The sequence below is a fragment of the Lutra lutra genome, chromosome 4 (assembly GCF_902655055.1).
Source record: "Lutra lutra chromosome 4, mLutLut1.2, whole genome shotgun sequence".
NCBI lineage: Eukaryota > Metazoa > Chordata > Mammalia > Carnivora > Mustelidae > Lutra > Lutra lutra.
The window spans coordinates 10,890,792-10,906,984 of record NC_062281.1 but is presented as its reverse complement, the minus strand read 5'-3'; the positions used below and the strand labels follow the sequence as shown (position 1 = coordinate 10,906,984).

General features: G+C 42.4%; 1 protein-coding gene across 4 annotated transcripts in view; it reads right to left on the bottom strand.

Annotated features, from left to right (window-relative positions):
• Window positions 1–16,193, bottom strand: part of ADCY8 (adenylate cyclase 8) — a 227,203-nt gene that overhangs the window by 102,859 nt on the left and 108,151 nt on the right. For all 4 annotated transcript variants that reach the window (XM_047728238.1, XM_047728239.1, XM_047728241.1 and 1 more), the window contains exon 6: window positions 2,641–2,799. In XM_047728238.1, the coding sequence (XP_047584194.1) occupies window positions 2,641–2,799 (159 nt within the window). The remainder of the gene's footprint in view (window positions 1–2,640; window positions 2,800–16,193) is intronic.

Here is a 16,193-nt window from a genome sequence, read left to right as displayed (position 1 = left end):
TCTAGGCATCGTGCTAATCCTAGGGATACAGTGAGAGTCTGGAGAGTCACAATAGGAAGATAGCCATGAGGAAGGTGGATACATGAGAGAGTACAATGATTTAACAGTGATGCATAGTGAGGCACTTACAAGCTGTTTTTATGTGACATCTTTAATTTCTTTGAGATTCAGTTTCCTTATGAACATAAAGAAAGCTAAGACTGGTACACCTGCTTCAGTGCTCTGATATTCCATCTTTTCAGTTGAAGGTCTGGGGTGACCCTCCATCGAACAAATTCATTAGCCTCATTTCTCCGACAGCATCTCCTCAAGTCGGGTCTCTGTGTCACATTTTGGTAATTCTTGCGATATTTCCATTAGTTTCATCATGACTGGATTTGTGATGCTGATCTGTGATTAGGACTTGCTGAAAGCTCTGATGATGGTTTACATTTTTCAGCAATAAAATATTTTAAAACTAAGGAATGCACGTTGTTTTTTAAGACATAATGGTACTGCACACTAAGAGACTATAGTAGAGTGCAAACATAGCTTTGATAGGCACTAGAAAACCAAAATATTCATTTAACTCATTTTATTGCAATATTAGCTTTATTGTAGGGGGCTGGAACTGAACCCACAATATCTCTAAGGTATGTCTGTATTTACTATGTGGAGTGTCATTAGATCAAATGATGTAACATATTGATGGTAGTGAGCTAACTTGTGAGTGTGTGGCAGGTACCCAATACATGTTTGGAATTGGGAGCTAATTCTTATTGAAAGGGAAAGTAAACTGGGTTTATTCCTACATGCCTTGATGGACAGGAAAAGGAAGTAGACATTTGAAAAGCAAATAAAACCCAGCCATTTCAAACCATGGAGAATTTGGAGACGTGTCTCGGCTTTACTGCATTTCTGCACAGAGGCATGTCCTACGCCTCAGCAGACCTAAGTAATGTACATAAGACTGAATACTTTGTAAGCACTATCTTCTTCGAAGTCAAGTTTTTGAGGTCAGTAGCATTCTCAACCCAATTATACAGTGAAGGAACCAGGCAAGGAGATTCAGAAACTTACCGTAGCCTCTATCACTGGTAAGTAGTAAATCCACCGTTCAAATACCTCATCAGATTTAAACTCAGTCATTCTTGTGTTCCTTGGTGTGGTGGAGGACATTAGGTACACTGGCCTCCAGAAGTCAAAGCATTATGTCACACACCCTCAAAGCTGTGTTCTGAGGTTTGCAAAGGGGATTTACTGAGCATATGGCAACTCTTCATGCAACAACACATTTAAGACACAGAACATAGATGGATTAGGTGTGTGGTTTGTTGGAATATAACAGGCAGTTATTTGTAGGAAAATCCAGAGAATGTAAGGACTTAAAAAACCCAGTGGTGACATGTTAGGCTTATCTTATTCTAAGTCTGCATGACAAGGAGTGGTGACCATTAAAGACAGTGACATCCTCCCTTGAAAGGATGGCAATGTGCCCGCGGACAGCACTGCATGGTTTACAAAGTGCTTCATGCCCACTGCCCAATGCAGCCTCAGACAAAATCTGTGACGTGGACAGATGGGAAACACCCTCATGCAGATGGGGCGTAAAATCACAATCACAATCATTATTGCCACCTCTCTTTTTATAGTGAGGAAAGTGAGACTCAGAGAAGTTAAGTTTTGGCCTGAGGTCATACGGACATCACAACAAAACCCAAGTCTGTGCTAAAATCACATGCTAGGTGCTAACCATGCTTTACATGACTTGCTAAGGTAACAGAGCTTAGTATGGGGCAGAGTGGAAATCCTAATTTCTCTGATACCACCTTCTTATTTCCCATGATACTATGTTACCTGATATTAAATATAATTAGCAAGGAATGACAGCAGACTCCAGAGAACTCTGTGACTCAATAGGTAGGGTTGGGGATGAGGCATGGGGAAAGGAATATGCATACATGCTCTGTCTGTCTTAGCTTTCTGTCTGCCCCTTGGTCTGTCTATCTATCTATATCATCGATCTACCTTCTATTATTTATCATCTGTTAGAGAGAGAGTATATGTAAGAACTCAGTACAACTTACTGGTTCACACGTACCCCAAATCTTATTAGGCCCAGTCTGTGTAAGCAGAATCTCACTACAACTTTTAAGGGTTCAGTGAACACTTCCAGGCCACTGGTACCACTAGAGAGTCTATACCGACTGGTCTTGCCAGCCAAATTCAGAGAGCTGAGTTTTCAAGGTAGGTAAGGTCATACAGAAGGTCAGGAGGTCTTAACCCTGACTGCCCATGAGAATTGCTTTAAGAAGTTATAGACTCTGCATAGATTCTGCTTTATATGAACTGGCATAGGTCTGGACACCATTGGTTTCAAAATATTCCTTTGCTGATTGCAATAGAGGTCAAGTCTGGAAACCAGTGTTTTGCAGGGCTGGGTTCTGATTACCTGCCTGCTGTCCCACCGTCCTCACTGCCTGTGATGAATTTCACTAGACTTTTGAGGCCAATATTTGTATGATGTTTTAATGTCCTGTATCCTCCCAAACAACTGCTTCTATAGACAGATGGCTCTGAATTCTGCACACAGGAAACCAACCATCACAAAGTGAGCAAATGACAAGGGTTAAACAAGAAGAGGGCTTTGCTCTGACTTACCCAGGGATTCCTCCAGATTCAAGTTTGTTCGCGATGTCCACATCCCAGGACCAGACATCAAACTGCCACTTCCGTAGGCCCAGCACTCCACATAGAACTGAGCCTGAGTGGATTCCAATCCGCATGTCCACATCATGCTTCGTCCTTGACCTCACATACCTGTTGACACAGGAGAATGGAGACACATGCATAAGGCGACAGTGGGTACTCTTGGCTTTGGTAGCAGCCCCATTCTTCCCAACTCCGTAAGTTCAACTCCATCCTGTTCATATGCCACCTCTTCCATGAAGCTTTCTTAGATTTTTCTGGTAATGGGAAAAAATTTCTTACTCTCCTGAGCTCCCCTACTCTTCTATCTGAAATTTTAAGTGCTCTTATCACCCTTCTCCCCAATCCTGCTCATGCTATACAACCTATCTCAGAGAATGGCATCAACATCTTTCTCTGTGTGCATAAACTAGTGCATAAACCTGGGATTGACTATAGATTCAGCCCTCCATGGCATACACCATTTCCAAGCCAAGTATTTTCATTTTCACTCTGTTTCCTTCTCTCTCCACCAACACTCCAGCTCAGCAGGCTTCAGTCCAGGGTCCCTGTCCTAATCTGAACTTCTTCCAGCTCATGCTCTGCCAGTTTATCACAAACACAAATGTGACATTGTCACTCCATCAGTCCCTCATTGAAGACTCCTTGCTGACCTCCTATCCGGAGGGCAGTGGACTGTGGAGCAGAGTGCTCGTGTCCCAGGGCTGAATGGGTTCATCCTTGGCATGAAGGAAGAAAATGTTAGACCCTCCCTTTATAGCTCTTTAAAAACCTTTACCTAAATTTGATATATGGGTTCCTCACATTGAATTCACAAGGTCCATGCCAGATTGTAAGCAGGGAGGAAGCCTCTTGAGGAAAGAAAGTCCTTCTACTGTTGGAAGGTTTCTGCAGGCACCCACAACCTTTCTTCACTTTCAAAGCAGTTCAAACAATTTTAGTTTGAGTTAAATGATGTCATTTTCATAGCAAGAAATTCAAATGGTAGAATATAATATGGTCAACCCTTGAAACCACACCTGGAGCCTCATGCCTTGCCAATAGTTGGGCTTAAAAACATGACCTCCATGTGCTGCCCACCTCCAGCCTTTATTTGAGAGACTAAATGAGTGAATGATTCCATGTACAAAACTGAATCTTTGTCTTCAGTGCTCCTTAAATGTAGGAAGATAACACAAAGTTAGTTAAATAAGAAAGTAAAATTGCAGAGGGTTGAAAATATAAAAATATTGAAATAGACCAGACACTAGGAAGGCAGTCGTGAGAGGATGTTTGTGGCTAAAGAAAGAGTTCTTGTCCCTGGTGAAGATTCCATTTTCTGGGCCAATGTTTTAACTTTAACTTTTACGTTAAAATTACGTAGTATCCTTCATCCACCAGTGAAGCGGATGGTAGAAGGCATGTGGAAAACCTGAACAAGGCAAGAGGAGGGACAGCCTCCAGCAGTTGAAAGGAGCACTTCAGCTCTGACACAGTCACCCAGTGAGTGTGTGGGGGGCAGGTTGTTGGGAGAGGTCATCTGCGATGTTGGCCGGCTGGGTCAAGTACAATAATACCAAGCACGTGGCAGGATTGTACTTTTCTGTATATTTCATTGTTTTTTTGGCCAACAAAATGTGAACAGAAGTGACATGTGTGATTTGCTTCTGGGCAGAAGCTTTAAGAGCCTGAGCAATCACTCACTCTCTTTCCCCCCCGCTTCCTTCTATGTTAATTGTCACTCAAGGACACTTGGGAGGAAACTTCAAAACTGGGGTTCTTGAATGAGGATGATGTCTAGTGGTACGTTGCCACTCCCCCTAACCCTACCATAGGGACAGAAAATGTGAGTGAAAAATAAATCTTTGCTGTTTTAAGCCACTGAGATTTGGGAGGATGTTTGTTACTTCGGCATAACCAGGACCATGCTGACTGGTACAATCATCAGTCCCAATCTACCTTCTTCCCATTACCCCTACAGTATAAGGCTTAATGTGGACTCTAGCACTAAACTACCTGAATTTATATCTTGCTCTGCCACAGCCTAGCTGTATGACCTTAGGCAAATTACTTAGCTTCCATCAATAAAATGGGAATAATAATAGCACTGTCAGGATTAAATGATTGGATGAATGTGGAGTTGAGAAAGTGTCTGGCACAGGCAAAGGATGACTTGGTTGCTTATCACATACAAGGGAACTGCAGCCCAGAAGCAAAAGGAAATAAAACTTGTCACACAGCTGGTAAGTGGGATTCTAGGACCAAAGTGGGGCTGATGAGTCTTTACCCCCTCACCCTCATTGCAACATAGGTACTGTCTATGGCATGTGATTCTGGGCAAATGGCTTGGTCTGACCCCAAGTTTCAAGAGCTATAAAATAAAACTCTAGCAGATTGCTTCATTCACGGAGACTTGGTGAGCCCCGAAGGAGGTCATGGGTGTTAAAATGCTTTGCCAAGTAATTGTGAGGGACTATTGAACAGCACACTGTGCTCCTACCATTAGGTAATTAACACGATACAAGGAATGCATTGGAACCTCTTAATAAAAAGACATTTAGATTTTTTAAAATTTTCTTCTACAAGACAAACACATAATAAGACAAAATTTCCTTATTGTACTTTTTTTTTTAAAAAGATTTATTTGTTTATTTGTCAGAGAGAGAGAGAGAGCAAGCACAGGCAGACAGAATGGCAGGCAGAGGCAGAGGGAGAAGCAGGCTCCCTGATGAGCAAGGAGCCCGATGTGGGACTCGATCCCAGGACGCTGGGATCATGACCTGAGCCGAAGGCAGCTGCTTAACCAACTGAGCCACCCAGGCGTCCCTGTACTTTTTTTTTTTTAAACATTTCTTTTTGGTATGTCTGGGATTTGACCTAAATGAAAGATAGGAATAAACAGTGTAAAATAATGAATAATCTGCTGGTATTGCTCCTCCTTGGAAAGACGACCCAGTGGTTGCACCGAACTGCAAACACACACCATGTGTTTCAAGATCAGCTCTTGAGGGGAGGACCTGTGAGCGTCCTTGAAGCTAAAATGAAGGAATTCTGCTCTGCCTTACAAGTCTTCTTCATTTCTGCCAAGGCAGAGCCCCAGGGATGCTTTGCTGTGCCTCATGAGCCACAAATAAAGAGAATATGGCTAGAGATCCTTACATTGTACCCTCTCTTTCCTCCCCACAAACTCTGAGCCTCTGGAAGGCAGGGGTACTTACTATCTTTGATTTCCACTTTCCCAGACCATAGCACAGTGCTGAGCACATAGGTATAGCCAGTGCTCAAAGGTATTTACTGAATTAATGGACAAGGCTCAAAGGCTTTCTTGCTCTATGGCTCCATGTTGTCCCAGGATGCTTCTGAGAATCCCAGGAAACCACAGGGGTATCTTTGAACCTGCCGCATCTTCCCCCTTCAAATAAGGCAGCTTTGCTCTCATCTGTTTCTCATGGCAGGGTTCCAGCTAAAAAATTTTAAAGTAGAGAATGCTTTAATTATTATTAGTTTTTGCAGCTGTGTGTCAAGCTGGGAACTAAAAACACAACAGTCAACCTGCAAAATAATTGAAGGTGTCATTTTTTTTTTTCCATTAGAACCATTAAAGAGGAGAGTGCTTGGTATATGGTAAAACATAAAAACCCTGGGAATTTGTCTTTTGATTTCAATGCTTCAAACAGTTCTTTTTTAGCCAATTAATCAATCTGTAGAAGGTTCTGGAGGAATGAAAGGAAGCATAATCTAGTAGCCATCATTGATCTGTTAATCAGACTCTCTCTACTGTTGAATGAATGGATGAATAAAAAGACCAACTTCAGGGGTACCTGGGTGGTTCAGTCAGTTAAGTATCTGAGTCTTGATTTCAGCTCAGATCATGATCTCAGGGTCGTGAGACTGAGCCCCATGTGGGGCTCTCCCCTGAGTGTGGAGCCTGCTTAAGATGCTCTCTCCCCCTCTCCCTCTGCCCAAACCCCCTCTACACACACCTCGTGCTGTCTTTCTCTCTTAAAAAAGAGAGAGAGAGAGAGAGAGAGAGCAGCTTCAGCACTGGAGCAGTTGGTACTGTGGGAGGAAGGATACCCAACTCCTCCACTTTGGAGGCAGAAACCAGAGTTCCAGTGTTGGCTCTATCCTTTGCTGTTTGTGGGAGCTAGAACAAACACATATATTCATTCCTCCGTCTCCTCTGCCAGTGGGAATGATATCAGCTCCTCAATGCAAATCACTCTCAAAACCACCAAAGGGCAGAGTGTGCATTGAAACAGGCCAGGATGTGAAGTTAGGCTTCTCCACTTGCTGACGGTGGCCCTTGGACTGGGTGCATGAGGCCCCAAGTCCTACTCTCTCAGGTAAAATGGGAAAGAGAATGAGTCCCTTGCAGAGCTGTTAGGATGATTTATAAACTCATATATACAAAGCACTTAACCTGGTATATGCAATCATGCAAAAATAATAACAAGTACTAATTTTTATTAGTAATAAATTTTAACTACACATGTTGAATTGGGTAAAAAATTATAAATTGGTCACACAAACTTTTCCTGCTTAAACTGTGCCTGCATTCACTCTATTTACAACAAAACCCATTTCATGGGGTGCCTGGGTGGCTCAGTGGGTTAAGCCGCTGCCTTCGGCTCAGGTCATGGTCTCAGGGTCCTGGGATCGAGCCCCGCATTGGGCTCTCTGCTCGGCAGGGAGCCTGCTTCCTCCTCTCTCTCTGCCTGCCTCTCTGCCTGCTTGTGATCTCTCTCTGTCAAATAAATAAATAAAATCTTAAAAAAAAAAACCCATTTCATATACCAGGTAGGCAGTTCCTAGCATAAATTGACTCCAAAAGGACAAACCAATTTATAATTTAATAAAAACTTGGGTCATCCTCAGCTACCTGGAAGAAACAGTGCCTTTGAACATTCTGGAATAAAGGAGAGGGGACAGAGTTAGTTATGGAATCATCTACAATCACTGTGTCATACCTTATCTTTAAAATAACCCTGAGTATTATTACCACCTACACCTTTCCCAAATGAGGAAATGGAGTCTCAAGTATTTCCTTTCTTTAGGTCACACAGCTACAGGTGAAAGAGCTAGAATTTCATCACACATGTGTGAACCTAATCCCAACAAGCCATATTCAGAGGTATATGGATCACTGGGGTCTGATTTGGTTCCACTCTATAGGCCCATGACAGTCTCTACCAATTAATTCCAAAGGCATCAGAATTCTTAAAATGTTCAAAAGCCACCGTGTCTTATCCTAGCATAGAAGTTCAGTTTCACAAAGTCCTTCCTTTTGTTGGCCACAGTGATTCTGAGATGTAGGTAACCATAAGGGTTATAAGTTTCCATTTTACAGATGTGGGAATTGAGGCTCCAAGAGAATTCAGGTGAGTTTATTACCTTTTCTTTCTTTTTTTTTTTTTTTAAAGATTTTATTTATTTATATGAGAGAGAGTGAGAGAGACAGAGAGAGAGCATGAGAGGGGGCAGGAGCAGAGGGAGAAGCAGACTTCCACTGACAGGGAGCCCAATGCAAGGCTCTATCCCAGGACTCCGGGATCATGACCTGAGCTGAAGGCAGATGCTTAACCGACTGAGCCACTCAGGCACACATTCTATTACTTTTTCTATGTCAGACCTTTTATGTTCATGATCTCATTGCATCCTCAGACCTATCCAATGCCATGAGAGTTCATTCACTCGTTCATTCATTCAATAAGCATCTCTTGAAGACCTCTGCAGATATAAGCAGTAAACCAAATGCATAAGTCAGGAAGTCAGTGTCCATATTCATAGAGCTCCATGAGGAGGGTTTACTACACTGCACAGCTAAGAAAGCATAAGCAAGAGAAAGGCTAAGTCGTCCAGTCAAGGTCATTAAGTAATGGCCCGCATTGGTCCTCACTGTGCCAGGCTCCAAGCTGAGGGCTCTGTAGACCCTTACTTGGCGGCGGCCTGCGCTCCCTTTAGCATTAGACTCCTGTGTTCTGTGGAAAGTAATGGAAAGACACAATGTTGCATTCCTGTTCCAAAACAGTGTGGACCTAGTGAGAGAAACAATCTGCCCATCCATTTTCCGTAACAGAGCTTTATGCCCTTCTCCTTTTTTTGGTAAAATAGATTAAAAAAAAAAAACAACTGAGGTTGCCCAGATGTGTGTGTGTGTGTGTGTGTGTGTGTGTGTGTGTGAGTGGTCCATAAAGCATACTTCTTTAAACTCATAACTCTCTTCTTGTACCATTGAATATTAATGTAAACCATGATACTTCAGAGTTTTCTATTCTCCTATTTTGTAGTATGCCAAAATTTTATCTAAATATTTTTTTGCCTTTGCACATTTAGACAGTACAGTGAACTGGCTCAAGGTCTTTCTCTGCCACTTACAAGCTGTATGTCACTGCTCAGAATTTACTTATCCTGTCAAAGCTTCGGGTTCCTTCTCTGGAGTGGGATAAGTAGTAGTAGTATCCTCACAGAGTTTAGCTGAGGTGAATCAGAAACTTTAGTCTAATGGCTGGCACTGGGTGAGGTTTCACTTAAAAATAGCTTTTTCAACTATTATTACTAGATAGATTCAATTTTCATCATTATAAATAATTTCGCAAAACAAAAAAATTCCTGTCTATGGACTGAGGACCACTCTGATGTATCTTTAAGGGGAGAGGGGACTTTATGGATCTTATAGTAAATGGCATTTCAGAACAACATAAGAAAGGGGGGTCTTACAGAGCCAGGTTGAGACAAACAGTGGTTGCTGGGGGAGGGAAAAAGGAGGAAAGAAGGAAGGAAGGAAATAAGGAAATAAGAAGGGAAGAAGGAAGAGAGAGGGAGTAAGGGAAAGAGGGAGGGAAGAAGGGAGGGAGGGAGGGAGGGAAAACATTGAGGAGTGAAGGAACAGAGCAGAAAAGAAGTACAAAAAAGAGAGAGAGAGAGAGAGAAAGAGCAGGAGACACCAAGAGGGGGCTTGGGCATTCTTGCCTCAAATGAAGGCAGCAGAATCTCCTGTGTTTCATTCCTTGTCCTGCTATGTTGCTAGGTTGCTTGGCAGGGCAACCTGGCCACAAGGATTGAGATCTTTGCTCCAGTTAACCATCGGGGATCAGCCTGCTACTGCTTGGCATTCTGGTGTCATTCCATGACTTTTTTACAATTGCACCGAAAAGACCAGGCACTGCAATTTTCATTAAGATTCACCAAAGACGCCTTTTGAGATCATTAATAAAGATCCTGCCTGTAACGGCTCACCTTAACTCCTCTCAGCTTTCAAACCGCCCCAAAATAGACCCAAGGCATGTGAAGAGGAGCCACCTGCAGCCACTTCTCAATCTATTTAATGGAACTATTATCTAAGCCGATTTTAATTAATTTAATTTTACAAACAGACATGTATGAGATGATATTAAATACTACATTAGAAATAAAGTTACACTCAATCACTTTTTTTTTTTTTGGCCATTCGTCTAGTTTACATCATGTTTCTATTTATATTTTTTTTTATTTTTAATTTTTTTTATTTTTTCAGCATAACAGTATTCATTATTTTTGCACCACACCCAGTGCTCCATGCAATCCGTGCCCTCTACAATACCCACCACCTGGTGCCCCCAACCTCCCACCCCCCACCCCTTCAAAATTCTCAGATCGTTTTTCAGAGTCCATAGTCTCTCATGGTTCACCTCCCCTTCCAATTTCCCTCAACTCCCTTCTCCTCTCCATCTCCCCTTGTCCTCCATGCTATTTGTTATGCTCCACAAATAAGTGAAACCATATGATAATTGACTCTCTCTGCTTGACTTATTTCACTCAGCATAATCTCTTCCAGTCCCGTCCATGTTGCTACAAAACTTGGGTATTCATCCTTTCTTTTTTTTTTTTTTTTTTTTTACAGCTTTATAAACATATATTTTTATCCCCAGGGGTACAGGTCTGTGAATCGCCAGGTTTACACACTTCACAGCACTCACCATAGCACATACCCTCCCCAATATCCATAACCCCACCCCCTCTCCCAACCCCCTCCCCCCATCAACCCTCAGTTTGTTTTGTGAGATTAAGAGTCACTTATGGTTTGTCTCCCTCCCAATCCCATCTTGTTTCATTTACTCTTCTCCTACCCCCTCAACCCCCCATGTTGTATCTCCTCTCCCTCATATCAGGGAGATCATATGATAGTTGTCTTTCTCCGATTGACTTATTTCGCTAAGCATGATACCCTCTAGTTCCATCCACGTCGTCGCAAATGGCAAGATTTCATTTCTTTTGATGGCTGCATAGTATTCCATTGTGTATATATACCACATCTTCTTTATCCATTCGTCTGTTGATGGACATCTAGGTTCTTTCCATAGTTTGGCTATTGTAGACATTGCTGCTATAAACATTCGGGTGCATGTGCCCCTTCGGATCACTACAATTGTATCTTTAGGGTAAATACCCAGCAGTGCAATTGCAGGGTCATAGGGTAGTTCTATTTTCAACATTTTGAGGAACCTCCTACATCATGTTTCTAAAATCAAGTATTTTGGGGGCACCTGGGTGGCTCAGTGGGTTAAAGCCTCTGCCTTCGCCTCAGGTCGTGATCCCAGGGTCCTGGGATTGAGCCCTGCATCAGGTTCTCTGCTCTACAGGGAGCCTGCTTCCCTTCCTCTCTCTCTCTCTCTGCCTGCCTCTCTGCCTACCTGCGATCTCTGTCTGTCAAATAAATAAATAAAATCTTTAAAAAAAAATAAAATCAAGTATTTTTGATGGAATGGATTTACTATGAGGCTTACTTAAAGCTTATTATCTTGTTACTCTCAGATGTTTACTGAATTTCCGTCACTCTCAATATTGGTTCTGCTAATTTTTCAGGGATGTATGGAGAATCTTCTCAGCTGTGTGTTGACCCTTCGGCTATTGATGGCAGACTTCAGGCCATCAGAAGCAAAAAAGCAATCGTAGAAACCTGATGTTGAGAGGCAGGGTACCATGACTGTTGAGGCCAATGGCTTTGGATTCAGACGGCTCCAGATAGGTGTTCCTTGTTCTGCCACTGACTAGCTGTGTCCTCTTGCGCAATTACACAAACTCTGTAAGCTCCAGGTTCCTCCTTGGTAAAGGAGAGGCCAACTTCCAGAGCTTCAGTTAGTCAGGATGAACCCATAAAGCTGTACTTGTCGCTAATGGCTGACATGGACTGCCCTGGACTATTCTGATTAGTATGTACTTTGGCCACACCTGGCTGTTCCAAATTTTGCTTACCACCCCTGCCTACCTCTTAGAATTGCTGTGAGGACTTAATGAGTTAATACACGTAAACCCTTGTCTCAGTGCTTGGCGATTAGCATAGTAGGTGTTCAGTAAACTCCAGCTGTTATCATTATTTTACTGGAATAAAGTAGAAACCATGAAAAAGGAACAAGCTTCTATAACTTAACTGAGCCCAATACCCCGGTGTCCAAACTCAGCCCTAAGTATGAGATTCTATTAAATACTTATATGGTCATCAGGTACCTGCCATCTATTTGAATTTTCAAAAAAGTACTCTGAAGTTTGGATCTTATGATCCCCATTTAGAGAAGAGGCCACATAGTCTCGAAGAAATGATGTCACACTCGTCTCTAGCCACACACCTAAGAACAGGAAGAAGCAGAAACCAGGTGAGGTCTGCTGACTGCCAGCCAGGGGCTCCCTGCATGCATACCCTTTGCACATTCCCCAGAAGTCATCATTCAGGGTACATAGCCATGTCAGCAAGATCTAGCAATGAACTCTCTCTTCAATAAAATGGAAGGCCCAAAATTCTTAGAACATCGTCAACTGATATATAAGATCACCGTACTGACAAATGTTTTCTTTAATTTAAATGTCCATGTATTGTTTCTTAAAGAGGCTCCCAGGCTCTCGGCTGGGAATATTATCACCCTCCCTCTTCTGCTCCACAGCTCCTGCTCTATTCAGGGCCTGACTTCTCTTCCCTGAATTGCTACAAAAATATCTTCCAACTAGCTCTCTTCCTTCAGCATCTGCCTCCTCTCCTCTAGAGTCAACTGGAGAGAGAGTTATGTCCACAATTACCTTCTTCATGCCCCAGCTGGGAAATGACGCCTCCCTACTTTAAGTTTTAGTGGGTCCCCATGGCCCGAGGGATAAAGCCACAGTTGTCTCACAAGGTCATCACTGAACTGTGCATTAACCCCGCTGTCTGAATTTAGAATTGTGATCACAAAGACCTGCTTGAAATGGTTAATATACACACGCTTGCACAAATATACACATGTGTACACACATGCCCACACATGGGTAAGCACACACGCTTGCACACACACACACACACTCATGCACTCACGGCCACGTTCCACACATCTGTGCATACACACGCCACATACACACATAGACATAATTACCACATTTATATACATACACACATGCATACGCATTTATACACACACACAGCTTCTGCTGTTCTTAATAGCAAGGATGGCATATTCTTTATGCCTCTGTTTCCAGGAAAACCCCTCTGTTTCTCAGTCAAAAAGACTACTGTAGAGATACCTCTGAAGACAAAATGCAGGGAAAACTACTTCTGTCATGCTTATTCTTCTGTCTGCCTTGACTCTTGCTCACTTGTGAATCTTGCTGGTGCTCTAAGCGGTGGCAGGTGACCTCGGGGTCAGCTTAGCACCTGTCCTCACCTGCCTATGATTGCAGGAGGACCTCCATCTAATGTTCAGACTTATTTGTGACTGAGGCACAGGGTCATTTTGAGTGCTGACTTTATATTTGTGCCAAATTTGTAAATCCCACCCAACGAAGAAACCACTGGAGCTCCTGAGATCTAGAGACCCCAAATCCAGATGCCATCTCACCAACAAAACACCAGCCCCTCACTGTCAGTCTGCACTCTGGGCACCAGTGGAGGACCCTAACTCTTTGAGGAAATGCCAAAAAAAAAAATAAGAACAAGGAGAGACCCTGACAAGGTGGGGATAAGGCCTCAAATAGGGACCCATCTCTGATGACAAATATTCAGGACAGCCATCCAGTCTGGGCATACCAGTCAAGAAATGGCTTATTTTCATTATGTGACAACACACATAGTGTCATGTTATGTATGGTTCCAGACTTCATGGCTTCTCTTAAGTTTCCCAGTTGGAACAAGTGTCTTTGGGCCTGAAGAAGAAAATCACGTCTTGTGTAAGTGATGGTTAAGACTGTGATAAAGTTATGTGAATGGGATTCTGTTCTGCACGCATTCAGGTAGAAATACTCTTTGCCAATCCTTCCGCAGGCTGCAATGCTTAACTAAGGGTGGAAGCTCTAGAGTCTGAGCCCACTGTAACTGAGGTTGCCTTGCTCCAGAGTTCTTATGTATTCCTCTGCATTGTGTTTTGTTGTTAACTGGAAGAATTAATGCTGGACCTCCAGTCACCTACATTATAATTAAGGAGTGTTTGAGTATTAATAGACTCTGATTCATGCAGTTAAAAAATATCCTACTGAACTGTCTTATTCTAAGAGAATAAAAGCCGCCCTTAAGCAACGGATGAGAGAACGTCCTTGAGTCATTTCAACCTAACCACGTCTCACCTCTCACTGACCTACTCTAGAACTTGAGACAGGAGCCCTTTAATTAGACAAAATGGTCAGGAGGAATAAGGTCCCCTCCGGAGAGATAAATGATAATGTCCTAAGCATCTTAAGCATTTTGATAATCATTGTTCTTTTCTTCTGCAGTATTATCTCTGCAGCATTTCTTCTAAGCTCAAGATACAAACTCCTATGGAAAGTCTGTGGATGAATGGATAAAGAAGATGTGGTATCTGTATACACACACACACACACACACACACACACATATATAAATAGAATATTAGCCAGCTTTAATAAAGAAGGAAATCCTTGTATACACACACACACACACACACACACACACACACACACTGGAATATTAATTAGCTTTAAAAAATAAGAAAATCCCACCATTTGCTTCAACAAAGATGATCCTGGAGTGTGTTATGCTAAATGACAGAAGCCAGACAAAGAAAGACAAATACTGTGTATGTGAAATCTAAGAAAACCCAAAACCGAAAACCAAAAAGTCACATTCATAGAAACAAAGTAGAAGGGTGGTTGCCAGGGTTAAGGGAAATGGGGAAAATGAAATGAGGTGATATGGGTCGAAGGGTACAAACTTTTCATTATAAGTAAGTTCTGAGATCTGATGTATAGAATGGTGATTATAGTTAATAATGCTGTGTTTGAAATTTGCCAGAAGAGTAGATCTTAAATGCTTTCGCCAAAAAAGAGAAAAAGATTGCTACTTGAGGCAATGAATGTATTAATTGACAATATAATTTTTCTACAATGTATCCATATATCGAATCATCATACTGCACTTTAAATACATAATTTTTGTCAATTATATCACCATAAAAATAAAAATATTAAAAAGAAAGCCTGTGACAAGTTTTGCTACTTGATTTTGATGTGGTTGATCAAAAATCACAGACTTTCAGAACTGGCAGATACTTCAGAGCTGGCCCAATTTCATCATTTCACAGACAGCAAATCCAAGTCATCTTCCTAATGGACACACATGGGCAAGAGAAAGACGCTCTGTGACCTGTTTATCACTGTACTTCCAGGGACTAGTATGGCAGCATCTAACACTTGGTAGAGCTCAGCAGATTTTTTTGTTATTGTTGATCTACATACCAATTGCCTGGTAGAATAAAGTTCACACATCTAATTAGCTATGGAATGTAAATAAGACAGCAAGCCTTCTGGGTGTCAGGCCCATTGTCTCCCTTGAAGCTAGTTAACATATTACAATTCATCCCAGTTTTCAGGGCAAGACTCACAAGTGTCCAAATTAATAGCTAAGAAGTGTCTTCAGTCTTTTCCATATACCTAGAAGGAACTCTGGGTTGGAATTTGTGGGCTCCTTTCTCCACAATTCTTAGAAGTGAGAACTTCTGCATTTCTGTCAGAAAGGGGGCATGTCCTATCTCTTTCTCCACCTCTCTTCTTGGTCTCAGGGATAGTGATGGTGGGGTTTTCATCATATTCCCCATAGCAAAGCACAATGCCATCTTGACTGGATGTTGGTGATGTGTTGGTTTCAGAGGTGAGACCCTGAGGGTCTGCCAGGGTAGCATGTCTATCCACCAGGAACCTGATATCTAGCTAAATCTTGAAATGACCAGTATCACATCAATGAAACAAAATCATATTTAGGGAAGGAGCTTCCATCCTTTTCTTAATTAGGGGACTACACAGTCTTTCCTGATGTCAACAGACCTCTGCCCCAAACTCGAATGAAGTCGGGGATCTGTCAGCAAGTTGAAGGAGTCAGGCACACTGTGTTGGTCATGGCCGCAATTGCTTACATCCCTCCTGCCCACTCCAGGATCACCAGCCATCAGGTGATCTAAGCCTTCAGTGGAGGATGTGTGTGGGGTGTACAAATTGCTCTCCTGCTGGTCTTTAAACCAGACTGACACAGCCAAGGATCACAAACATACCTATTAGACCACACAACTAAGGCTGAG